General features: G+C 47.3%; 1 protein-coding gene across 1 annotated transcript; it reads right to left on the bottom strand.

The window, feature by feature from the left end:
* Nucleotides 1–77: 77 nt before the first annotated feature.
* ELK1 (ETS transcription factor ELK1) lies at nt 78–26,997 on the bottom strand. The gene is made up of 6 exons (XM_016194408.2): nt 26,862–26,997; nt 16,731–17,004; nt 5,741–6,184; nt 2,534–2,998; nt 1,650–1,751; nt 78–1,556 (listed from the first exon to the last, which is right to left on the bottom strand). Exons 2-6 carry the CDS (start codon nt 16,938–16,940, stop codon nt 1,458–1,460), a joined length of 1,320 nt encoding a protein of 439 aa, XP_016049894.1. The 5' UTR covers nt 16,941–17,004; nt 26,862–26,997; the 3' UTR covers nt 78–1,457.
* Nucleotides 26,998–27,337: the final 340 nt, after the last annotated feature.

Below are 27,337 nucleotides of genomic sequence, written 5' to 3'. Positions count from 1 at the left end.
GCATCTTTCACACAGAGCCACACTTGTCACTCTGCCATGATCGCCTCAGAGGGAAGAAACGCTAGTAGCCTCCAGAGTCACCTTTAAAAATATATATTTACAGGAACAATTCCCTATTCTCTGGGACACTTAGAAAAAAGGTCCATGTGGGGGGAGGGGGAGTAAAACCAATAGTGGAGACAGGTGTAGCGCCGTCTCCTCAAATCATTAACCCCCAGGTCCCCAGGCCCAGGGTGGGCCCTGCCGACTTAGGTGAGCCCAGGAGGAATCCACTGAACTCACCTTCTTTAGTCTGTAATTCAGATAAAACAGTCTTTATGGCCCCCCATTCCTCCCTCCCAACTCCAGGGACACTTAAAGGGTCCTTTGTACCCGCCTGCAGGAAATTGGGGGGCTGGGAGGGAGGGAGCTGAAAATACACATTTGGTATCAAAAATAAACACTTGAAGGTAGCAGGAAGATCCCCCCCCCAATCCCTTCCCACCCACCCCATTTCAGATCTAGGAAGAGATGCCCCCCCCAGCCCCGTTTGAAAAGTCCTATTTAAAAATAGATTATACTATCAAAATGGCGGGGTTGCTGGGGGGGCAGTAGACCTGGAGTACTGGCTGGAGAGAGAGGGGGTCCCCCAGACGGGGACGCTTCCCCCCCTTCTGAAAAAAATAAAACCCTCCATTGGGAGGTAACAGGCCGGACCCCAGGGATTCAACAGACATGGGAATGGCTTCTTAGGAGGGTGACAGACATAAAGGGCGTTCCTCCCAAGCCAAAAAGGTAGCTGATAAAAGTGCAGACTAGGAGGAAGGCTGGGGTGGTGGAAAGTCCTGTCCTAGAGGGGTGAATCTTCCTCGGCCAAGCCTCCCAAACCCATTGAATGGCACAAATCCTTCCTGGACTGCTAGGCATGACCAGGAATAATAAACGTGAACAAGTTCTCTCTTCTACTCACCCCCACTGCCCCCAAGTGGGAGATGGGGGGGGGGTCCTCTCGAGGGCAGGCTGAGACATAAATAAAGGTCCTTCTCAAGCCAGATCCCCAACTGTCTCCTCTTGGGGGATTAAAAAATGCAGATGGGGGAGATGTCCTCACCCCTGCTCCCCCCCTTCATCACCCCCACCTTCCCTAAAAGGGTTGGGCCAAGGTTCCTCCCAGTGGCCTTCAAAAAATAAATAAATAAATTGCCCCCACCACTGGGGTAGGGAGCTGGTCGACTGGCCACTGGGGGGGAGGGTGGGGAGCAGAGAAAGAAGAGGGAAGTTGTGTTTCCGGTTGGAAGGGTTATTGAGAAAACCTTCCTCCTAGGAATCCCCACCCACCCACCCCCACCACCCCTGCCACCAGAGCATGAGTCTGTCAGATGAACTCTTGTTTCTTCTCGAGACTGGCTGGGTGGAGAGAAGTTCAAGTCATGGATGGAGTGACCCCCCCCAAAAGGGCGGGGGCCTGGTGATGGTAGTCATGGCTTCTGGGGCCCTGGGGAGAGCACCACGGGGGTGGAGAGGCCATCCACACTGATGGAAGGGACGTGCACCTGGGCGCTGCCGCTGGAGGGGAACTGGGGACACAGAAACATGGAGAGGTCAAGGGTGGGGCTCCCTCCAGCCAGAGTGGCTCCCCCCACCCCCCAGGTGTGAGTGGCGATCCCTACCTGAAAGGAGAGCTTGGCTGGGCTCCGGGGTGCAATGGGGCTCAGGGTGCTCCAGAAATGGATGCTGGAGGGCAGTGAGCTGGGTGTCAGCAGCACCGGGGTCTGTGGCAGGGGTGAGGGGGGAAGGAAGTGGTGGAAGCTTAAGTGAGCAGAGGGCAGGGTGTGTGTTAAGTGCGTGTGTGGGGGGGGGGGGTGGGGAGGGAAGACAGAAGAACTTGACTCCAGCGCCAGCAGATGGCCTGATCAAACTTCCAAGGTGACCCACAAAAAGGGGCAGGTTCAGCTCCTAAGGTTTTTTTTATATTTTATTTATTTACTCCCTTTTGTTGCCCTTGTTGTTTTATTGTTGTCGTTGTTGGATAGGACAGAGAGAAATGGAGAGAGGAGGGGAAGACAGAGAGGAGAGAAAGATAGACACCTGCAGACCTGCTTCACCGCCTGTGAAGCGACTCCCCTGCAGGTGGGGAACCGGGGTTCGAACCGGGATCCTTATGCCGGTCCTTGTGCTTTGCGCCACCTGCGCTTAACCCGCTGCGCTACAGCCCGACTCCCAAGGTTTTTTTTTTTTAAAAAAAGCTCTTATTAAGACCAGGATGAGGACATCTCACCAGTTTTATGGAGACAACTCCTGCCTGCTGTTGAGTCCATCCACGCCCTGTCGGGCAAGACACTTAAATAGAAGGCACTGTCCAATGCACGACTCCCAGGGAATTCGCTTGACTAAAATCCTAGACCCGCCACCAACCCTCAGTTTGGGTTCCCCAAGTCAGATCCCAGTTCCAGTAAAAAACCTCAAGACTCCTCCGACCCGCCCCCCAGGACCTGCCCATCAATCAAGCCCCGATGCTCCCGCCCCTAGGCCCCGCCCCTCGGTAAACGCTCACCAGTGTGTGTGCAGGGAGCAGGGACGGCGTCAGCGCTGGCCCCGGCGCCTGCAGACCCGAGCCGGCTCCCGATCCCGGAGTCCGTTCCGGTCCCGGCCCACCTAGCAAACTCGGGCTTAGGGGAAGCTCTAGGTCTCGAGGCTTCCGGCCTTTCGGGGGCTGGGCGATCTCCGTAGTGGTGGTGGTGGTGGTGGTGGTGGTGATGGTGGTGGTGGTGACAGTGGAGCTGGCGGCAGGGGTGAGCGCCTCCGTTTCCATGACGACTGCGGGCAGCTGGCCAGCCCCGCCCTCAGGAAGCGGAACTTCCGGTTCGGCCTTGAGTTCCGACGGAAAGCCCGCCTCCCCGCCAGCTGCTGCATCCAACTCCTCCACTTTGACCTCGGGGGCCAGTGGCCTGCCCAGCCCGGGCTCCACATCCAACTCTTCGGACTTCGAGTTTAGGGCCTCGGGTGGGGTCAAGATGACCTGGGAGAGGGGCAGTGCAGAGAAGGGGCATAAGGACCACGAGGGTAACTCCGTGATTCCCCTTGGGAAGCAGGACTTAGCACTGGGGCATGGCTGCCAATCAAAGCGAGTGCTTGGTCAGTGGAGCGGGGGGATCTGTTGGGGGCAGCAGCTTCAATCTGCTGGCAGGATCGTGGTTCCTGGGGAGATGTCCCTTACAATCATTAGAGCCGTGCGTCTCGAATCTCTGCAGCACTGCCCTCCAGTGGAAGCTAGTCAAATACAGGTATCCTTAGACCCAGACCCACACAATCATGAACTATGGAGATGGAGCTCAGAAACCGGTGGATTAAAAAGCCCTCTGGGACGACCTGGAGGTGATGGTGCATTGGGCAAGGCATTAAACTCTCAAGCATGAGGTTATAAGTTAAAGCCCCTGGTAACAAATGTGCCACAGTGATTCCCTGGTGTCTTTCTCTCCCCCCCTTTTTTTCTCTTTCTCTCATAAAGAGATAACACTGCGGGCAGGGAGAGATAGCATAATAGTTATGTAAAGAGATTCACATGCCTGAGACTCTGAAGTCTCAGGTTTAATGACCCACACCACCGTAAGAAAGAGCTGATCAGTGCTGTAATAAAAAAAAAAAAAAGAAAAGAAAAAAGAAAGAAAGGAAAATAGAAATCTGCCTCTCAGGAGGTGATGCATGGCTAAAACATTGGACTCTCAAAGCATGAGATGCTGAGTTTGCTCCCCAGCATCACATGTGCCAGAGTGGTACTCTGGTTCTCTGGCTCTGTCTTTTTCCTCCTGCTGCTCCTACTCCTATTCCCCCTCTCTCTGCCGTTGATAAAAATCTATATCTAGATCTATATCTATTTTGCCTCCAGGGTTATCGCTGGGGTTCGGTGCCACCACTACAAATCTACTGCTCCTGAAGGTCATTTTCCCCATTTTGTTGCCCCTGTTGTTGCTTGTAGTTGTTAGTTATTGTTGTCATAGCTGCTGTTGTTGTTGGTTAGGACAGAGAGAAATGGAAAGAGATGGGGAAAACAGAGAGGAGGGAAAGAAAGACACCTGCAGACCTGCTTCACCGCCTGTGATGTGACTCCCCTGCAGATGGGGAGCCGGGGGCTTGAACCAGGATCCTTAAGCCAGCCCTTGGGATTTGTGCCATGCACGCTTAACCCACTGCGTTACTGCCCGGCTCCCCCTGATAAATATTTTTCACAAAGCCTTTTAGCAGCTGGGGAAATGGCTCAACTGGCAGAGCTTTCGACTCAAATGCCTGATGTTCTAGGCTTAATCTCTAGCATGTACCAGAGTGTTGCTCTCCTTTCTGAGTCTCATGTGATATAAACACAATATATCTAAGTCCAGCCCAGGAAGTGGCAAAGTGACTAAAGGATTGGACTGTCAAGCAGGAGGCCTTAAGAGGCCTCCCAGATTGATCCCGGGAGTCGAGCAGCAGTACAGCAGGTTAAGCGCACGTGGCACCAAGCGCAAGGATCCTGGTTCCAACCCCCAGCTCCCCATCTGCAGGGGAGTCGTTTCACAGGCGGTGAAGCAGGTCTGCCGGTGTCTGTCTTTCTCTGCCCCCCCACCTCCCCCCTCTCTATTTCTCTCTGTCCTTTCCAACAACGATGACATCAATAACAACAACAATAATAACTACAGCAATAAAACAACAAGGGCAACAAGAGGGAATAAATAAATACTTAAAAAAAGAAAAAGGAGTTCAAACCCCACCATAACATGTGCCAGAGTGATGCTTTGGTTCTTTTTCACTTAGAAATAGAAATCTAAAATGCATCTAAGAAATAGAAATAAAATAAAGGCCAGGCCACTCAATACATTATTGAGTGCTACAAGGAGTTCAAGCCCCCAACCCCCACCTGCAGGAAGTAAGCTTCTCACAGGTTGAAGCAGTGCTACAGGTGTCTCTCTATCTCCCATTCCCCTCTCAATTTATCTCTGTTTTAATATATAAAACAAACAAACACATTAAGGTCCTCTAGGTATCTAGATAAGTGCTAAACGTTGAGAACCACTGCATTAAACAAATACGTTCAGGGCACCTATTGGATATACTATTCACTGCGGCATACTAAATCTTTTTATAAATACATACATCTTTTTTATATACAGGCAGAGAGAGAGACTGAGACCATAGCACCAAAGCTTCCTTCAATGCAGTGGAAGCCAGACTTGAACCTCGGTCCCACACATAGGCAAGCAGTGCACTATCCAGGTGTTCTATTCGGCTGGCCCTCACTCTCTTCCCTTCTCAGTGCTAGCCTAGCTCTCCTAGCCAGAGCTTTCTCCAAAGGGCTCCCATCCCTCCCTCCCTTCCTCCTAGTCTCTACACTTCCTTTCTTAACAAATTTTTTATATTTATTTATTTTCCCTTTTGTTGCCCTTGCTTTTTATTGTTGTAGTTATTGTAGTAGTTATTGATGTCGTCATTGTTGGATAGGACAGAGAGAAATGGAGAGAGGAGGGGAAGACAGAGAGGAGGAGAGAAAGATAGACACCTGCAGACCTGCTTCACCGCCTGTGAAGCGACTCCCCTGCAGGTGGGGAGCCAGGGGTTGGAACCAGGATCCTTGAGCTTTGCATCACATGCTCACATGCGTGGGCTTAACCAGCTGGCTGCCTGACTTCCTCTACACTTCCTTTAGCACCAGCCCTCCCCCCACCCGTTCACTGGGAAATGGAAGGATCCCTCCTTACCCAAATCCCCCTAGTCCAGTCCCGGTCCTTACCTGCAGGGGCATGCCAGTCTCTTCGGCCTTCAGGCAGGTATCCAGGGGGCTTGGGCTGGTGCTCCCACTTCCCAGGGGTACCGCTGCTCCGGCAGGGGCAGTGGGGAGCACCGAGGCAGGCCGGGGCTGGGGGGATGGCTGTAGCTGTGGCTGCAGGGACTGGATTGTGAAGGTGGAGTAGAGGCCTGAGCGCATATACTCATTCCGGCTGCTTCGTGCCAAGGCTCCTGGTCCTGCCATCCCGGCCCCCTTGGGTGCACCTTGCTTCCCAGAGGTCATGTCTCCGGGGGCAGTGTGCATCGCTGTGGGGACCACATTGGCCATGGTGGAGGTGACCGAAACCTCAGGCTGGGGCAAATAGTCCTCAGTAGAGCACCCTGCAACCTCTGGGTAGGACACGAATTTGTAGACAAACTTCTGGCCACTCACTTTGCGGATGATGTTCTGGGAAGAGGGGAACGGGGGTGGAGGGGTGGGTGGGGGAACAGGACAGAAGGCCTCAGAAGAAAGGGCCAGGCTGGAGGGACCTGTGGTCCAGTGTCGCTCTTCCTATGGGCCCCCTTGTGCTTTTATTATTATTTTTTTCTTTAGATAGAGAAAGAGTGAAAGAGACCAGAGCACAGAAGCTTCCTTCAATGCCATGGGGGCCAGGTTCAAACCTAAGCCAAGCACATGGCAAAGCAGTGCACTCACTAGCCAGGTGAACTCTTTTTAGATTTTGACTTTTTTTTTTTTTTTTTTACTTTGGATAGACACAGAAAGAAACTGAGAGGAAACGGGGAGATAGAGACAGACACCTCTAGCACTGCTTTACTGCTCATGAAGCTTGCCTCCCTGCAGGTGGGGGAGGCTTGAACCCTGGTCCTTGCACACTGTAATAGGCATGTTCTACTGAGTGTACCACCTCTTGCCCCCCCTTTTTTTTAGGGCAGAGAAAGAGAGTGAAAGAGATCACAGCACCAAAGCTTCCTTCAATGAGGTGGGGGAAGGGTTGAGTACATGGCAAAGCAGTGCACTGAATGAGCTATTTTGCTGGCCCAGTTCTGTTTTTTTTTTACTCAAGCGGACTAGTCCTCCTCCCTGTTCTGTCTAAGTGCTCCCCCTGCTGGCCAGTTTTATATCTTACCCATTTATTTCTGCAGTTGAGGGCTCCTCCCTTTTTCTCCTTTGATTTCTGCCTTTTCCCCCCCTCCTTCTGTGTTCTTCTGTTCCCCCCTCCTTGTCCTCTCTCCTCCACTGGCCTACTGCCCTTCTTCCCTTTGCGTTCACATGACTTCAAGTCTTCCTCCTACAGGCCCAGCTTAGCAAACTGCCTCCCCTCCCCCAAGACACACACTGGTTCCTCTCTAAAGGACACTCAAATACTAATCCGAAGGGCCATATGCACCCCTATATTCACAGCTACATTCTTCACAATAGCCAAGGAGTGGGAGCAGCCTAAGTTCCCATTGACAGATGACTGACTAAAGAAATGATGGGCTATTTACTCCATGGAATACTACTCTGCAATCAAAAAAGATGATTTTGTGTCCTTTGGGGACAAAATGGATGGAGCTGGAAGTGATTATGCTTAAGGAAATAAGTAAAGAGATGGAAGATAATACTTGATGGTTTCATTCATATGTGGAATCCAGAGAGTTGATACACATGAACTTGAAGAAAAGAAAGAAAAAAAAAAAAACAGAAGCAAGCAAACTGTTTCTAAAACTTGTAAGAACTCTGGTGGTATCTTTGGGAGGTGGGAGGGTGGGGACAGAACATTGGTGGTGGGTGTGGTGTGGAACTCTATCCTGTTATTTTACAATCTTGTAACCCACTATTAATCACAAATAAAATATGGGAAAAATTTAAAAGGTGGTAGTGAATTGTTCACACAAAGGACTATGGAAATTTCTTTAATACAGACTTAGAGCAGGGCAGGGTCCCTGAGAAGGGTAGGAGTAGGATTCATATTCTTTTTTTTAAAGATTTTTTAAAAAAAATTATATATTCCATTTTGTTGCCCATGTTGTTTTATTGTTGTAGTTATTGTTGTTATTGATGTCGTCATTGTTGGACAGGACAGAGAGAAATGGAGAGAGGCGGGGAAGACAGAAAGGGGGAGAGAAAGAAAGACACTTGCAGACCTGCTTCACTGCCTGTGAAGCGATTCCTCTGCAGGTGGGGAGCCGGGGGCTCGAACCGGGATCCTTCCTCCAGTCCTTGCACTTTGCGCCATGTGTGCTTAACCCGCTGCGCTACCGCCCAACTCCCTCTTTACTGTTTTAAGATGAAGACATAGAGGCAGATAGCTAGAGAGTGAGAGAAAAAGAGGTGGAGAGGGAGAGGGCTCACACAGGAGCACAACACAAGCTTCCTTCGATGTGGTGGGGGCCAGACTCGAACCTGGGTCACACACATGGTAAAACGGCACACAGTCTAAGTGAGATATTTCACTGGCCCAGGATTCATATTCTTCAAATGGCTGTGGACATTTTATTTAATGCAGTGGAAACAGAGCAACTAGGGCTGGGGAGACAGAAAAATGGTAAACGACTTCCATGCCTGAGGCTCCAAAGTCCTGGGTTCAATCCCCAGCACCATCATTAGCCAGAGCTAAGCGGTACTCTGCCTAAAATGAATGAATGAATGAATGAATGAATGAATGAATGAGTGAGTGAAGTGAATGAGTAAAAGAAAATGAGACCAATTAGACAAGAACATCAAAACAGTGGCAGATGTGGCCCAGGAGGTAGCCCAGTGGATAAGGTCTTGGACTCTCCTGTGTTCAATCCCTAGCATCACATGTGCCAGAGTGATGCTTTGCTTCTCTCTAACTCATTAACAAACAAACAAATATGAGTGTTTTGAGTACTTCAAGATAGGTCTGGGAAGGCTGAAGAGATAGCACAATGGTGCTGCCAAAGATTTTCATGAAGAAGACCCTGAAATCCCAGGTTCAATCCTCCACACCATAAGCCAGAGCTGAGTAGTGCTCCAGTTAAAAACAAAACAAAACAATTCAAAAGAGCTCAGGGGTGTGGTAGTTTTCCCTAGGATGTTCGGGTGGCGTCAGAGTACTAAGGGAGGCAACCTTGTTAGTAATAGTTTTTAAGAGATCTGAGTTAAAGGAAAAGAATGCCCACCCCACCAAAGAAGTTTGGTCCATACTCCCAAAGGGGGAGAAATGTTAGGAGAAGATGACTACAGGACTCTAAAACCCAATTTCATCAGGACCCCGAGAGAGAAGAAAAAAAAACAAAAAAGAAAGGAAGGAAGGAAGAAAGGAAGAAAGAAAGAAAGAAAGAAAGAAAGAAAGAAAGAAAGAAAGACAGACAGACAGACAGACATTCGGGAGCAGTAATAGGTGTAGGTGTGACTTAGAAAAGAAGAGAGGACCACAGAAAAAGTGGGCAAAAATATAGACAGATAGTCAGATAGTTATAGAAATAATAGTCAACCCATCCATATCTGTGACCTTGGGAGAACCACTGAGGTTGCCAATGGAGGGAATGCGAACACAGAACTCTGGTGGTGGCAGTCGTATGGAATCGTATCCCTGTTATGTTGTAATTTTGTTCATTTTATTTTTTAATATTTATTTATTTATTACTGGATAAAGACAGAAATTGAGAGGGAAGAGAAAGATAGAGAGGGAAAGAGTCAGACACTTGCAGCCTTGCTTCACCACTGGTGAAGCTTCCTCCCCCCCTGCAGGTGGGGGATAAGGGCTTGAACCCAGGTCCTTGCACTCTGTAATGGGTGTGTTTAACCAGGTGCACCACCGCCTGGCCCCTTCTTGTAATTTCATAAACCAATATTAAATCACTAAAAAAAAAAGGGGGGGGCCGGGCAGTGGCGCACCTGGTTAAGCACACATAGTACTAAGCACACTAAGCACAAGGACCTGGACAAGGATCCAGGTTCGAGGCCCCGGCTCCCCACCTACAAGGGGAAGCTTCACAAGTGGTAAAACAGGTCTGCAGGTGTCTATCTTTCTCTCTCCCTTTCTGTCTCCCCATCCACTCTCAATTTCTCTCTGTCCTATCCAGGAAAATAAAAAAGACCACCAGGAGCAATGAAATGAATGTCATAAATGATTAGAGATGTGCAGTACTAAGGCTCTTCTAGGGGACTGTTAGGGCATTCTGCAGCCCCCTCTGCAATTTTATTTATAGGGGCTCAGTGCACATATTACAGTGTTCAAGTCCCTGGGCTCCACCTCCAGGAGGGAAGCTATGTGTGCAGTGAAGCAGTGCTGCCAAGTCTCTCTCCTCCCTCTGTCTCTCTCTCTCTCTCCCTCTCTCTCTCTCTCTCTCTTCCTTCTCTCTCAATTTGTCTTTATCCAGAATAAATAAAAGAACATTTTAGTTACAGGGCCAGGGAGACAGCATAGTGGTTATACTAAAGACTTGTGCCTGAGGTTCTGAAGTCTCAGGTTCAATCCCCGGAACCACCATAAGCCAGAGCTGAGCAGTGCTCTGGTAAGACAAACAGAAAACAGAGTTTTGTTATAGAGAGGCTGGGCAAGGGCTCCCAACGTAGAGGGCGGGCATGCCTTACCTTATGTGAAGCCCTAGATTCAAGCCCCAGCATCACATGGGAACACCATGGACGGTGGAGTAGTGTGGTGGCATCTCTCTCCTCTCTGTGTGTCTGTCTCTTAACCTCTTAAAAACAAGACAAAAGGCTAAGGGAGATAGTATAATGGTTATGCACAGAGACTCTTATGCTAATCTCCCAAAGTCCCAGGTTCAGTTCCCAGCACCACCACAAACCACAGCTGAGCAGTGCTCTGGTAAAAGAAAATATCAGAAAATTGGGCCAGGGAGGTCACTCAGTGGCACTGTGCATGTGCAAGAGCGGGGTTCACTCCCCGGTATGACATAACAAAACTAGTCATAAAAATAAAATGTTATGGTCAGTTATTTAAATATTGGGGTGGGGATGGTCAAACAACTCGGCGAGTACACTGTCCTGCCACACATGTTCATGACCCAGGTTCAAGTCTGTGACCCAGGTTCAAGCCTGGTTTTCACCACATTGAAGGATGCTTTAGTGCTGTGGTCAGTTTCTCTCTCTCTCTCTCTGCCTTCTCTCTTCCTTTTTTTCTTTTTTAACCAAACTATTTATCAGCCCTGGCTTATGGTGGTGCTAGGGACTGAACCAGGGATCTTGGAAACTCAGGGAGGAAAGTTTTCTTTTCTTTTTTAACTATTATGCCATTTCTTCAGCCTGCCTTCTCTTTTTTCTTTTTTATTTATTTCATTTTAATAAAAGAACATTTTAAGAGACAAGAGATATGCCAGAACATAGTTCTGGCTTATGGTGGTGCTGGGGGTTGAACCTGTGACCTCAGAGCCTCAGGCATGAGAGTCTTTTTTTTTTTTTTTTTTGGTCTCCAGGGTTATTGCTGGGGCTCAGTGCCTGCACCATGAATCCACTGCTCCTGGATGCCATTTTTTTTCCTTCTGTTGCCCTTGTTGTTTTATCATTGTTGTGGTTATTATTATTTTTGCTGTTGCTGTTGGATAGAACAGAGAGAAATGGAGAGAGGAGGGGAAGACACCTGCAGACCTGCTTTACCACTTATGGGGAGCAGGTGGGGAATGGGGGCTGGAACTGGGATCGTTGAGATGGTCCTTGTGCTTCGCGCCATGTGTGCTTAACCCGCTGCACTACTGCCCGACACCCACGTGAGAGTCTTTCGCAGGACCATTATACTGTCTCCCCAACCCAGCCTTCTCTGCTTCTGTCTAAAAAATAGATAGATAGATAGATAGATAGATAGATAGATAGATAGATAGATAGATAGATAGATATTGTGGTGGCTCAGTGTTGCTCTGGGAATCAAGAGAACAGGGTGTGTGGCATTATACATGTTGTCCAAAGGTCTTAGTCAAAGCAATAATCAAAGGACTGACAAACCGCTAAAGGCTCCCTAGAGAGTACGCGGGAAGGAAATTCTTAATGTAATCTTTTCCTGGGAGTTTCGATTCTAGAAAGGAAACAGTCTTCTAGAATTCACATTCTAAACTAAGAGGAGACTGGGATAGCATAATGGTTCAGCCAAAAGGCATTATGTGTGAGGCTCTTGAGTTCCAGGGTTCAATTCCCAGCACCACCATAAGCCAGAGGTGAACACTGCTCTGGTTAAATAAATATACACAGAGTAGAGCAGAGCAGAGCAGAGCAGAGCAGAACCAGACTATGAAATCACCAGTGGAGCCCAAGATTAGGCCAGGGATTCTAGTGAAGGAAGAATCATTATTGATAGTAAAGTTTCAGTGATAGGACTAAGGGAAGGAAATGAAAGGCTGGGCAGGGTGCTCTGACACCATGGCTCTGGGGATTTCAGAGAGCAGCCAGGGGGTGGGGGTATCAGCATTAATACTGTTACGAAGCTTTTACTGAAGACAGTTAAGATAATGAAACAAAATAGGGGTCCAAGAGGTAGCACAGTGGATAAAGCTTTGGAGGTCCTGACCTGAGTTCAACCTGCAGTATTCTATGTGCTAGAGTTATACTCTGCTTCTCTGCTCCTCTCTCTCTCTCTCTCTCCTTCTCCCTCTCCCTCCCTCTCTCCCTCCCTCTCCCCTCTCCCTCTCCCTTCTCCCTCTCAATTTTATTGTCATCCTCACCTGCAAGGGGAAAGCTTTGTAAGTGGTAAAGCAATGTGGAGGTGTCTCTCTGTCCCTCTCTCTTCTCTATCACCCCCTTCTGGCTGTCTCTGTTCAATAAATAAACTAAGATAATAAAAAAAAAAATATTGCCACCAGGGTTGTTGCTGGGGCTTGGTGCTGGCATTATGAATCCACCACTCCTGGAGGCCATTTTTCCTCCCCCTATTAGATAGGACAAAGAGAAATTGAGAGTGAAGAGGAAGATATAGAGGGAGAAAGTTAAGACACCTATCGGGCCAGGTGGTGGCGGACCTGGTTGAGCGCACATGCTACATTGTGCAAGGACCCAGGTTCAAGCCCCTGGTCTCCACCTGCAAGGGGAAAGCTTCACAAGTGGTGAAGCAGGGCTGCAGGTGTCTCTCTGTCTCTCTCTCCCTCTGTCACCCCCTTCCCTCTCTATTTCTGGCTGTCTCTATCTAATAAATAAAGATTTTAAATAAATAAAATAAGTAAATAAAAGAAAGTTAAGACACCTGTAGACTTGCTTCACTGCTCATGAAGTGTTCCCCTGCAGGTGGAGAGTGTGGGCTCGGTTACATGTGTGTTACAACACCCCTCTTCCTCCCCCCCTCTCCTGTTGACAAATAAATTATATATATATAGTCTGGAGATATAACATAATGGTGATTAAAAAAAAAGACTTTTCAAGGTCCCAGGTTCAAACCCCAACACTACCAGTATCCAGAGCCAAGAAAGGCTTTGGTAGTCAATAAATAAATAAGCTTGGGCTATGGCTAGGCCCTGAGTTTCTTCCATAGTAAGAAAAAAAGGAAGGGGAATAGGGTGGTGGCACACACACCTGGTTGAGGGTTGAGCACACATGTTACAATGTGCAAGGACCCAAGTTCAAGCCCCCAGACCCCCATCTATAGAGGGAAAGCTTTGTGAGTGGTGAAGCATGTCTGCAGGTCTCTCTCTCTCTACCCCTTTCCCTCTTTATTTTTGGCTTTCTCTATTCAATAATTAAATAAAGATAATTAATTTATTTTTGGCTTTCTCTATTCAATAATTAAATAAAGATAATTAATTTATTTTTGACTTTCTCTATTCAATAATTAAATAAAGATAATTAATTTATTTTTGACTTTCTCTATTCAATAATTAAATAAAGATAATTAATAAATTTAAAAAATTTTAAAAGAAAGGAGAGGGAAGGAAAAGAAAGGAAACGGCCAGGTAATGGTGCACTCAGTTGAGTGCAACTGAAGAAAGGAAGCTTCACAAAAAATAAGCAGTAAGGCAGGTGCCTCTCTTTCTATCTCCCCCTTCCATCTCAGTTTTTCTGTCTTTATCCAATAAATGAATACCACACCTAAGGTCAACTAGTTTTTGACAAGGGAGCCAAAAACATCGAGTGGAAAAAGGAGAGTCTATCCACCAAGTAATGCTGAGAAAATTGGGTTGAAATATGCAGAAGAATGAAACTGGACCACCAAATTTCATCGTATACAAAAAGTAACTAACCTCAAGTGGATTAAAGATTTAAGTAGAGTGCTGAGCTGGTGTAGTGGCTCTGTACATGGACTCTGAGGCAGATAGAGTTTCAGGTTCAAACCCTGTTCTCACCAGAAGCCAGTGGTTCACCACTCTGGTGGGGGGGGGAGACTTAAAAGTGGTCCGGGAGGTGGTGCAGTGGATAAAGCATTGGACTTTCCAGTGTGAGGTCCTGAGTTCAATCCCTGGCAGCACATGTGCCAGAGTGATTTCCGCTTCTCTCTCTCCCCTCCTATCATTCCTCATGAATAAATAAAATCTTAAAAAAAAAAAGATTTAAGGGGAATCTGGTGGTACCGCAGCGGGTTAAGCGCAAGTGGCGCAAAGCGCAAGGACTGGCATAAGGATCCGGTTTGAGCCCCTGGCTCCCCACCTGCAAGGGAGTCGCTTCACAATCAGTGAAGCAGGTCTGCAGGTGTCTATCTTTCTCTCTCCCTCTCTGTCTCCCCACCTCTCTCTATTTCTCTCTGTCCTATCCAACAATGAAGACATCAATAACAACAACAATAATAGCTACAACAAGGGCATCAAAAAGGGAATAAATATAAAAATAAATTAAATAAAGTTTAAAAAAAAAGATTTAAGAAGTTGGCTAGAAACCATTAAACATCTAGAGGAAAACATTGGCAGAACTCTTTTCATATATATTTTTTTTGCAAGATCTTCACAGATTTAAATCCAATTGCAAGGAAATCCAAAGCAAAATTAGACCAATGGGGGCCAGGCGGTGGTGCACTGGGTTAAGCACTCATAGCTTGAAGTGCAAGGACCCACACAAGGATCCTGGTTCGAGCTCCCAGCTCCCCACCTGCGGGGGAGGGGGTCGCTTCACAAGCGGTGAAGCAGGTCTGCAGGTGTCTATCTTTCTCTCTCCCTTTCTATCTTCCCCTCCCCCTCTCAATTTCTCTCTGTCATATCAAAAAGAAAAAAATAGCCATAGGAGCAGTGGATTTATAGTACTGGCACTGAGCCCTAGAGATAACCCTGGATGCAAAAAATAAAAAAAAAAAAAGCAGACCAATGGGACTACAGCAAACTGAGACGTTTCTGCACGGTAAAGGGAATCACCACCACAATAAAGAAACCCCCCACAGAGCGGAAGAAAATCTTTATGTGTCATACATTGGACAGAAGACTGATAACCAAAAATACACAAATAACTCAGCAAACAACAATAAAAAGACAAACAACCCCATTGAATAAAAAGCGGGGGAGGAGATCCAGGAGATGGTACAGCTGTAGAACACAGGACTTATAGAAAAATGGGGAAGATATGGGCAAAACCTTCTTCACAGGAGAGATCCAAAGGGCCAACAGACCTATGAAAAGTGCTCAAAGTCACTGAAGAGGACGGAAATGCAAAGAAAAAAATGACAATGAGATACCACTTTACACCAGTGAGAAGGTCACACATTAGAAAAGACAAAAACGGGGCTGGGTGGTGGCACACCTGGGTGAGTGCACATGTTACAATGTGCAAGGATCTGGGTTCAAGCCCCTAGTCCCCACTTGCAGGAGAAAAGCTTTGCAAGCAGTGAAGCAGTGCTCAGGTGGCTCTGTTTCTCTCCCTCTCTATCTCCCCCTACCCTCTCAATTTCTGGCTTTCTCTATCCAATAAATAAAGATAAAAAGAAAGAAAAAAAAACGCAGAGACACCAACTGTTAAGAGAGGCAGTGGGGAAAAGAGGCTTTTCTACATTACTGGTGGGAATGTAAATTAGTTCAACCCCTATGGAAAACAGTCTTGAAATTCATTAGAACTCCAGAAATGAACCTGCCATCTGACATAGCAATCTCTCTCTTAGGGTTTGACCCAGGGAAAACAGAAACGCCTATAATGAAAAGATCTATGCACACCAATGTTCATAGCAGTACATTTTGTAATGGCCCAAACTTAGAAGCAATCCAGATGCCCAAGGACAGATGAACGGCTAAGAAAGTTTTGGTACATACACACACAGTGGAATACTGTGCAGCTGTTAGAAATGATGAGGTCACCCCTTTGCAAGCTCGTGGTCAGAACTCACTGTTGTTGAGTGAGACAAGCCAGGAAGAGAAAGACCAATGGGGGTAGATAGCATAATGGTTATGAGAGTGAGACTCTCGTGCCTGAGGCTCCAAAGTCCCAGGTTCAATCCCCCACACCACCATAAACCAGAGCTGAGCAGTGATCTGGTAAAAGAAAGAAAGAAACAAATAAATAAATAACCAATACTGAATGGTCGCACTTATAGGTGAAACTTAAAGTGAAGGGCAGTAAGAGAGACCATATGGTGAAACGTGGACTGGGTGTGGCATATTGCATCAAAGCAGAGGACACTGGGGAAGGAGGGAAAAGGACAGGGGGAAGGGACACTGGTATCCTGGTATGTCCCTCAGACACCAATCAAGGGGAGATGGGAGGCTATACTATTATGTGTTAAAGGCTATACCATAAACCATTAGCCACCCCCCCAATAAAAAAGAATAAATAAAATATGAAAACATAAAGAAAAAAGATTGAGAAAATGAAATTACTGATATGGATGTTGGTGATTCCCAGACCTGGCCTCTGGCATCTTGTTTTTGTTTGTTTGTTGTGGCCACCAGAGCTATTCGTGGGATCCAATACCTACATGACTCCAGTGTTCCTGGTGGCCATTCTTTTTTTGATAAGAGGGTGAGAGACAGAGAAAGACAGACAGGCAAGAGGAAAGGCACCCACAGCCCTATTCCACTGCACATGAGGCTCCCCGTGCCCCACAGGTGGGGACCAGGGGCTTGAACCCATGCCCTAGTGCACTGTAATGTGTGCACTCTGCCGGGTGTACCATTCCCCACCCCTCACATCTTACCTTGTCATAGTAGTAGCGCAAGGCCCGGCTGAGCTTGTCATAGTTCATGTTGGTCTTGTTCTTACGCAGACCCCACAGGCGGGCCACCTCCTCGGCGTCCACCAGCTTGAACTCACCGCCATCCCTTGAGGTCCACGAGATGATGTGGCCATTGCCTTGTTCTCTTAGCAGTTGCAGTAGGAACTGCCACAGCGTGACAGAGGGGTCCATAGCTGGGGGAGCATTCACGCCATCCCAGGGGCACTTGGAGGGCTGCTCGCTCGGAGCCGGAAGGCTGTGGACAGAGGAGGAACCAAATCCAGGATCAGCAGGAGCTGGGAGTCCTTTCTCACCATCGTAGCCCCACCTCTGTCCCCATGCCCCACCATTACTCGCTGATGTCACACTGAATGTCAACATGTGGGCCAGCAAGTGGTGCAGTGGGTAACTCGGACTCTCAAGCAAGAGGTTCCGAGTTCAAGTCCTGGCATTGCCTGTGCTCGAGTGACGCTCTGGTTCTTTCTCCCTCTCCTCGCTCATTAAAAAAAATAAAATATTTGGTGCAGGAAGTGGTGCAGTGGATAAAGCATTGGATCCTCAAGCATAAAGTGAACAAGTTGGAACCCCAGCATGACATGTGCTGGAGTGATGCTCTGCTCCTCTCTCTTTTCTCTCCCTCCCTCTCTCATTAAAAGAAATAAAACTTTTGACTAGGGCCCCAGGTGGTAGGGTGGTCTGGCAGTGACTAAAGAGTCATCATTAAAGTATGCCTGTCTCTTGCCCTTATTCAGCTTTTGTAGTCCTTCCTTTGTCTTACAAGGTTACCTTTGGAGTGACTAAGGGACATGTAATAGGAGGTAGATGAGAAGGCTATCTAGGTTTATGTAGAAACTGTTTCATTAGGTACTTTAAGGTGTCTTTTTAGGTCTTTCTACTTGCTTGCTTTATTTATTGACTCACTGCACATTACTGTGCACTTTTGTTTTCAGGTATATATTTTGCTCTAATTTATGGGTACATGTGTACATATGCCCTATCTCATTGGGCCCTTATCTATATCTAGGTTTCGAGGTTTTGTTAAGAAGTGTACCAACTGAAATGGAATTGAGGAGTCCTATGAGCTAGGAAAGGTCTCACCAGAGTAATGAAGCTGACAGGTTGACATTCCATGCCCGAAGTCTCTGGACACAGTCCGAAGTGAAGCATGCTGCGGTGGTACTAGTTGCATTCATTAGTCCTGGGATTCCCACACAGACATGATGGGCCTAGACCTCTAACAGATCCCTCTCACCACTGTCACTAGCCATCTCCATCAGGAACAACATAATGGACCCCTCTGTGGGCCCCTCTAGGACCTGGCCCTCAATGTGGATCAACAATGGTTGGGAATGTTCCATTCTCTGAAGGGAGGGTGGACAACATACTCTACCTACCACTCAAGGGAGATGGGTCCTGAAATTAGTGCAGCCTGGAATGTTCCTAGCCGTGACCACAGAATGTGAGATCAGAGGTTACACAGGCTTCAGTGCTGAATATGAGCCCCAGATCAGATCAAATTGATGGGGGTTAGAGTTAACAATATTTATATATTTCCCCATACTTGGGAGCTACTCTCTTCCCTGATGCAGCTTTCTAGCCCTTTTTCCAACCATGTCACCATCTCCCCAGACAATAACCTGGGTTCACCTGCATATTAGCTGTCAGGCTCAGGAAAAAAAATAGTAAAGTCATGGGTCCTTTAGAATATACCTAAAATAGACCTACTAGCTTCTTCCAGAGACCCCAAATCTTCATTTGCAATATTCCAGCCTTTAGGTTCATGATTAGTCAACAATTTGTTCTGCTTTATATCTAAACTCTTTTTCAGCCACCAGGTTCCAGATGCTACCATGATGCCAACTGCACTTCCCTGGGTAGACGACTTCACCATGTGTCCTGGAGCCCCACCTCCCCAGATCCCTGCCCCACTAGGAAAGAGAAAGACAAGCTAGGAGTATGAATCGACCTGCCTACGCCCATGTTCAGTGGAGAAACAATTATAGAAGCCAGACCTTCCACCTTCTGCACCCCACAATGACCGTGGATCCATACTCCCAAAAGGATAAAGAATAGGGAAGCTATCAAGGGAGGGGATTGGATATGAAGCTCTGGGTGTGGGTATTGTGTGAAATTGTACCCCTCTTATCCTATAGTCTTGTCAATATTTCCATTTTTAAAATGATTTTTTAACAAAATAAAGGGTGTCTATGTCTTACGTAAAAAAATAAAACTTTAGCCCAAGAGGTGGTCCCAAGTTTCATTCCCAGCATCCCATGTACCAGAGTGGTTTTCTCATTCTCTATCTCATCCTCCCCTCTCTCATCAATATATCTATTTGCCTCCAGGATTATCGTTGGGGCACAGTGCCTACACTACGAATCCCCTGCTCCTGGAGGCCATTCCCCCCCCCCCCATTTGTTGCTGTTGTTGTTAGACTGGAAAAAGAAAAATCGAGAGACATGGAGAAGACAGAGAAGGAGAGAGAAAGACATACACCTGCAAACCTGCTTCACTGCTTGCAAATCCACTCCCTCTGAAGGTGGGGAGCCAGGTGCTTGAACCAGCATCCTTCTTCTTCTTCTAGCGTTTGCCGACCAGCATCCTTATGCTGGTCCTTGCACTTAGCACCATGTGCACTTAACCCGCTGCACTACCACTTGCCCCCCAATAAAAATAAATTTTAAAAATTGCCAAGATCTTCAGCTTGGGAGGAACCCTATAATGAAATGAGACTTTGGGAAACTCTTGGATGATGGGGGTCTATCTTGCACATGGGACAAAAGTGATTCTTTGGGGTCAAAGGGCAAACAGTGATAGATAGAAACAGCATACATGGACAGTATCCCACTTAGGTATAAGTGTGTCCGTCTCTATTTGCTTGACTCTATCTTTTTTATATATTTATTTATTCCCTTTTGTTGCCCTTGTCGTTTTTGTTGTTGATGTTGTGATTATTGTTGTTATTGATGTCATTGTTGGATAGGACAGAGAGAAATGGAGAGAGGAGGGGAAGACAGAGAGGTGGAGAGAAAGACACTTGCAGACCTGCTTCACTGCTTGTGAAGCGACTCCCCTGCAGGTGAGGAGCTGGAGGCTCAAACCTGGATCCTTATGCCATCCTTGCGCTTCGCGCCATGTGCGCTTAACCCGCTGCGCACTCCCGCTTGTCTCTATCTTAACAGGAAGAAAGAAGGAGGAGGAGAAGGAGAAGAGGAGGAGGAGGAAGAGAAGGAAAAGAAGAGGAGGAGGAGAAGGAGGAGGAGGATAAGGGAAGGAGAATAGTGAATGAATGAATGAATAAAAGGAGAAAAGGAATCCTAATCCCTCAAAGATGTCTGCATCTTTAGCTCAGGGAACTCTGAGTATGTGCTGTTACATGGGAAGAGAAACTTTCCAGACTCTCATGCCTGAGACTCTGAAGTCCCAGGTTCAGTTCCCAGCACTACCATAAGCCAGAGCTGAGCAGTGCTCCGGTAAAATTATATATACATATAACAAGTAAAATATTAATGAAGAAAAAGAAGAGGGCTCCAATCTAGGAATGTGGTGACCTTTTTCAAACATCTGTTTATTTTTATGTATTTATTAGTGATTTAACATTGTTTATAAAATCACATTTCAGGGTATATATACACATATACCAGGGAACACTACTATGCTATCAAAAAGGTTGTGACTGTAATTTTAAACAACGTGGATAGAACTGGAGGCGATGATGGTGAATGAAATAAGCCGTAAGAAGAAATATTTATCTATATGAGAGAGCAAGGGAGGAAAGAGAACGAGAGCATCTCTCTAGCATATGCGATGCTGTGGATCAAACTCAGGGCTTCCTGCTTGAGACCAAGGCATCCACCCAAATCACTATGGTTGCCTTTTTAAAAACAGATTTTATTGGTTTATAATTTTGGAGAGACAGAGAAACTGAGAGGGAAGGGGACAATAAAAAGGGAAAACACACACCTATGGTTTTCTTTCACTGCTTGTGAAGCTTCCTCCCTTCAGGTGGAAACTAGGGACTTGAAACCAGGCCCTGTACATGGTAATATGTGTGCGCTAAGCAGGTGTGCCACCACCCAGCCTCCTGTGGTTGTCTTTTTAAGAGTCGACAATGGGTTCAGGTGGTAGTTTTGCAGTAAATAAACATGAGGTTCTGAGTTTGACTTCGCAGCATCACATGTGCCAGAGCAATGCTCTGGTTCAGTATTTCTCTTTCTCTCTCTCTCTCCCTCTCTCTCTCTCTCTCTCTCTAGTAAACGAATAAACCTTAAAAAATAAACTAAGCTGGGAATGGCCTTCTGCTGACAGCCAATAATGAAATCTGTGTTAGTTTAAGTTGTTATGTCTGTGCTAATGTGACAGTGGGAATAGGAAGACTAACTAACTGCTCTGATGGCTTTCAACTTGTTTCCATGTTGCTTTGTACCCTGTAGCAAATACTGACATTCTTCCTGCCAGACTCGAGCTACAAGCTGGTGACTATCTAGGGCTCCCTCTCTCAAGTCCCAGCTCAGTTGGGGGATGGGGGGTTGGACAGGTGTGTTCTGCTTCTGTACCTTTCTACCCTGCATTTTTTTTTGGGGGGTGAGAGTGTTTTGCAGACACCTATCACAGGAAGAAGAGAAACTGTACCCATGTGTCAATAACTGTACCGTAAACCATCCCCCCCACCACAAAATAATTAAAAATATTTATTTGGGGTGGGGGTAGATAGCATAATGGTTATGCAAAGAGACTCTCATGCCTGAGGTTCCAAAGTCCCAGGTTCAATCCCCTGTACCACCATAAACCAGAGCTGAGCTATGCTCTGGTTAAAATAAATAAATTTGGGAGTTGGGCGGTAGTGCAGCGGGTTAAGCACAGGTGGTGCTAAGTGCAAGGACCGGCATAAGGATCCTGGTTCAAGCCCCTGGCTCCCCACCTGAAGGGGAGTCACTTCACAAGCGGTGAAGCAGGTCTGCAGGTGTCTGTCTTTCTCTCTCCCTCTCTGTCTTCCCTTTATCTCTCCATTTCTCTCTCTCTTATCCAACAACAACAACAATAATAATAACTACAACAATAAAACAACAAGGGCAACAAAAGGAAATAAAGAAAAAAACCAAAAATAATAAAATAAATTTGTTAGAAAGAAGCAGAGCCCCACTCTGGCTCATGTGATGCTGGGAATCAAATTTGGGACTCCATGCTTGAGAGTCCAATGCTTTGACCGCTGTGCCACCTCCCAGGCCACCACCCTGTATTTTTCTAATCTGTAGTCTAACCGTGGCTGTTCTACTATTTGGTAACATCAAGAACTGACAGATACAAAGCATGTAATACCTATCTTTAGTCTGAATGAAGGTAGCCTGACCTATGGAACCATCTCCCGGGCTCTCAAGGCAGACCATCAAGAGTTGGGATCCATGGGGACTAGGCGGCGGCACACCTGGTTGAGCACACACATTACCATGCATAAGGACCAGGATTCGAGACCCTCTACTCCCCACCTTCGGGGGGGACGCCCCATGAATGGTGAAGCAAGTCTGTAGGTGTCTGTTTTTTTTCTCCCCCTCTCTATCTCCTCCTCCCCTCTCAATTTCTCTCTGTCCTATCAAATAAGATAGGAGAAGGAGGAGAAGGAGGAGGAGGAGGAGGAGGAAGTAGAATAGCACTGAGCCCTAGGGATAGCCCTGGTGGCAATTAAAAAAACACAAAAACAGTTTGGATCACCACAGATCTCGTTCTACTATTTATTAACAGTGTGACCCTGGGTGTCCTTTAATCTCTCTGTGTGTTGATTTCCCCATCTGTCATGCAAGGGTGACAATAATAGCGCCAGATTCAGAAGGTCATCATCCTGTGGATTAAATGCAATATGCCTGGGTTCTGATAAGCTCTTCAGATTGGTTGCTGATTTCTTCGCTGGTCCTTATTCTCAATATCCCCAAAGCTCTGAGAACTGCTTCTTTCATAACCCTTCTGGCGGCAAGAGTCTGAGCTGAAATGATCGGCCTTTGCCAATCTCGTATTGATTCTCCCTTGGTTTTGAGCATTCCTTTTTGTGAGTGTTTGTGCATTTTCCCGATGAAGTCTAACTGCGACTGATTAGGGAGCCACATTTGGGCAGTTATGTAATACCTTGTCTGTGCACCTTGTTATTCTTTCTCTCTCTCTCTCCCCCTCCCTCTCCGTGTGTGTGTGTGTGTGTGTGTGTGTGTGTGTGTGTGTTAAAGATCTGAGAGGATGTGCTTTCATTCTCACCCCTGCAAAGAAAGAGAAGGAAGCGGACACACAGAATAGCTCCCCAGTGATTATAGCTCATGCAGCTGGGATTTGTGCCTGGGTTCCAGCTGGTCAGTCATTTTAAACCAGACCACTGTTCAGCTTTGGCTTTGGGGGGATCTGAAGCCTCAGGCATGAGAGGCTTTTTTTTTTTCTTCAGAACCACTGTACTTGCTCCTTTACCCACCCTACCCGCTGGTCAGTCTTCTAACGGTGAAGTATTTCCTTACACTGGCTACTTACTCTCTTGGTCTGCCCTATGGAGAACAGGCACCTTCCCTGTGTCCTCATTTTACTGAGAGCAAAATTCAGCTCTTTTTTTTCCCCAAGAGCACTGCTCATATTTAGCTTAAGATGGTGTGTGTGGGGGGATTGAAGCAGGGACTTTTGAGCCAAAGGCATGAGAGTCTCTTTGCATAACTATTATGCTATCTCCAGCCTCCCCCCCCCTTTTTCTCCTTTCGATAGGAAATTGACAAGGAAGGAAGACAGGCCTGTAGCACTGCTTCCTGCTCATGAAACACCCCACACACACCCTGCACAAGTGGGGACTGGAACCTTGAACCCAGGTCCTTGAGTTTGGTAATGTGTGCGCTTAGCCTGGTATGTCACGGCCTGTCCCCTTAAGGAACCGGTGCTCATTGATCAATTGTTCTCTGGCTGAAACTGTGGGGTTAAGAAATAAGATTCCCCCCCACTCCCCGTGATGAGATGGACAGTGTGTTTTGCCTATGCCCAAGTTGCTTTGAAGCTCACTCGGTAGAAGCAATCTTAGATCTTTACGCAAGTCAAGGAGTCCTGGAGCCTTTGGAGCAGTGTGTCCTGACCTCAGGGCCGCACTGATTTAGAAGGTCTGCTTTTGCAGAGATTCTGCGGGGTGGGGGGAGAGATATCAGTGTGATTCCTGGTGGGGAAGACACAACAGGAGTCTTTTCAGCTGCAGGGGAGAGTTTGCTTTGCTTTATGGCTCAACAGCACCCAGGGTTTGGGGGGCTTTTCTTATTCTCCCCTCCCCCCCTGGGAATCCTAATGAGACAGTTGATTGCAAGCCTCACTCTGTCTGATCTGAGTTTAGTTTCTTCACCTGGTTCATTCAGCGAGCATTTGTATTGCATGCCTAATGGGCTGGAATAGGGATGTGGCTGGAGATAAGAAGAGATGTTCCTGCTCTGCTCTGGTTAGTAGGGGAAACAGGCCAGAGCCAAGATAAGGAAGGGGTGGTACAGCCAGTAGAGTGCACATATTACCATATGCAAGGACCCAAGTTCAAGCCACTGGTCCCCACCTGCAGAGTGTGTGTGCATGTGTGTGTGTGTGTGTGTGTGTGCTTCACAAGTGGTTGAGCAGGGCTGCAGGTACCTTTCTCCCTCTTATCTTTCCATATTCCCTCGATTTCTCTCTGACCTATCAAAAATACAAATTGAGAAAATGGACACAGGAGCAGTGGATTTATAGTGCAGACCCCAAGCCCCAGCAATAATCCTGGAGGCAAAAAAAAAAAAAAAGGTATGCACTGATCCCAAATGAGATCAGTCATGGCAAAAACTATTTTTTTAAAAAAATTTAACCGGAGCACTGCTCAGCTCTGGTTTATGGTGGTGCAAAGGATTGACTTTGAAGCCTCAGGCATGAGTCTCTTTTACGTAACTATATTCTATCTACCCCTGCCCTTTTAATTTTTTTTATTATTTATATTTATTTATTGGTTAGAGACAGCCAGAAATTGAGAGGGAAGAGGAGATAGAGAGGGGGGAGAGACAGAGAGTCACCTGCAGCCTTGCTTCATCACTTAAAAGCTTTCCCCCTGCAGGTAGAGACCAGGGCTTTGAACCCAGGTCCTTGCACCTTGTAACATGTGCACTCAACCACGTGTGCCACCACCTGGCCCCACAAACAAACCACCATCCAAGATGAACAAGTAGAGAGTATGTCAGATGACAAGAGCAATGGACAAAAATGAAGCAGGGTGTTCTGAGAAAGAGCTCAGCTGTCCAGTGTGGGACTGAGGCTCTCTGTGGGACTTCCGGTACCACGCGTGGTGCTCTGGCCTCTCTTTCTACCATGTGAATTTCTCTATCATATGAAAGAAATAAAAATGATGAACTATAAAAAACAATAAAGCAGTGGGGGGGTCATACCTGGTGGAGTGTACATGTTACCATGAGCAAGACCCCAGTACCCACCTGCAGGGGGGAAGCCTCATAAGCAGTGAAGAAGTGCTGCAGCTCTAATTTCTTTTTTTTTTTTTTTTTGCCTCCAGGGTTATTGCTGGGGCTCAGTACCTGCACCATGAATCCACTGCTCCTGGAGGCCTTTTTTCCCCCTTTCTGTTGCCCTTGTTGTTGTAGTCTTGATGTGGTTATTATTGTTGCTGATGTCGTTCATTGTTGGATAGGACAGAGAGAAATGGAGGGAGGAGGGGAAGACAGAGAGGGGGAGAGGAAGACACCTGCAGACCTGCTTCACTACCTGTGAAGTGACTCCCCTGCAGATGGGGAGCTGGGGGCTCAAACTGGGATCCTTACAGCGGTCCTTGCCCTTTATGCCATGTGCGCTTAACCTGCTACGCTACCACCCGACCCCCTTTTAATTTTTTTATTATCTTTATTTACTTATTGGAGACAACCAGAAATTGAGAGAGAAGGGGGGGTGATAGAGAGGGAGAAAGACTGCCAACTGCTGCCCTGCTTCACCACTTGCAAAGCTTCCCCCACTGCAGGTGGGGATGGGGGCCTGAACTGGGTCCTTGTGCATTGTAACATGTGCACTCAACCAGATGCACCGTCACCCAGTCCCCCAGGTCTCTCTCCCTTTCTCTCCTCCCCCTCCCCTTCCCCCTCTTGATTACTCTCTGTCCCTCTCCAAAAATAAACTATTTTTAAGTTACTGGTTTTATTTTTTATTGGGTAGAGAGAAATCGAGGAGAGGGGAAACAGAGGGGGAGAGAGACAGAAAGACACCTGCAGCCCTGCTTCACCACTTGGGAAGCTTCCCCCCTGCAAATGAGGACTGGGGGCTTGAACTCAGATCCTTGCACATTGTAATGTATATGCTTAACTGAGTGTCCCACAGTCTAGGCCATGTTTTTTTTATTTTTTAAAGAAGCAGTTGGGGGGGGGGGCAGAGGGCACACCCGGTTAAGCGCACATATTACCAAGTACAAGGACCAGAGTTTGAGCTCCCCTTGCCTACCTGCAGGGGGTCCACTTCACAAGTCGTGAAGCAAGTCTGCAGGTGTTTATCATTCTCTCCCCCCCCTTTTTTATTGCCTCCAGGGTTATCACTGGGGCTCGGTCTCCCTCTATCTACCTAGCCTCTCAATCTTTCTTTATCCTATCTAAAAAATATATATAAAAAAATTAAAATGGCCACTGATTGCGTTGAATTTGTCATGTTGGCACTGAGTCCCCCAGCAATAACCCTGGTGGCAATAAAAAAAATCAAAAAAAGAAGCAGTTAGGACCAGCAATAATGCACTGCTTTGTCATCCATGTGACCTAGGTTCAAGGCCAGCTCCCAACACCTTGGTGCTATGGTCTCTCTCTTTGGGGCAGAGGTGGGGGGTGGGGGGTGGGACAGAACCTGGAACTTTGGAGTCTCAGGCCTAAAAGTCTCTTTGCATAACCATTATGCTACCTCCCCGACCCCTTGTGGTTGGTTTGCTCCTTCACCCCACCCCCACCCCCACCCCAACCAGTCTGGCTTCTGGTGGTGCTGGGAATTGAACCTGGTCCCTTTGGTGACTCAGGAACAAAGATCTTTCTGTAGGACCACTAGGGTTCTGTGGAGTCTAGGGCTCACTTCTTTTTTCACAGAGAGATAAAGAGACAAACCAGAGCACTGCTCCCTTACCTGTGGGAGCTTCCCCAGGTGCCATGGTTCTCCCATATAGTGTTGGGGTTTATACCCAGGACCTTGGAATGTTATAAGGCCCAGGAGCTCTCATTTTCAAAAATGGAGTTAGAGAAGGTGACATAGGATCAAAGACCTAAAAGGGGTGAAGGGGGTAGGACTGAGACCACCCAGGGAGCTGTGGGCCAGGCAGAGGAAGCTGAGGCTGGAGAGGTTGCAGGAGGCCAGGATAAGAGGACAGAATCAAACATGGCTGGGGAGGGGCGTGAGCAGTGGGAAGGCTGGTGGCTGCTTGTCGTCTGGAATTTGACAGGAGCCCTTTTGGTGGCAGTGAGGACTGACTGGAGGGGCTGGAGAGGCCGTGGCAGGTGTCCACTTAGGGCGGCGCTGAGAGCAGTGGTGCTGTGAGGAGGTGCTGAGTTCCAGGGGAGGTCTGTGGCTGCTGCCTCTGCTGACAGGATGGTGGGTGTGAGAGA

The sequence above is a fragment of the Erinaceus europaeus genome, chromosome X (genome assembly GCF_950295315.1).
Source record: "Erinaceus europaeus chromosome X, mEriEur2.1, whole genome shotgun sequence".
Lineage (NCBI taxonomy): Eukaryota > Metazoa > Chordata > Mammalia > Eulipotyphla > Erinaceidae > Erinaceus > Erinaceus europaeus.
The sequence above is the reverse complement of the archived record's forward strand: the minus strand, read 5'-3'. Positions and strand labels throughout refer to the sequence as shown.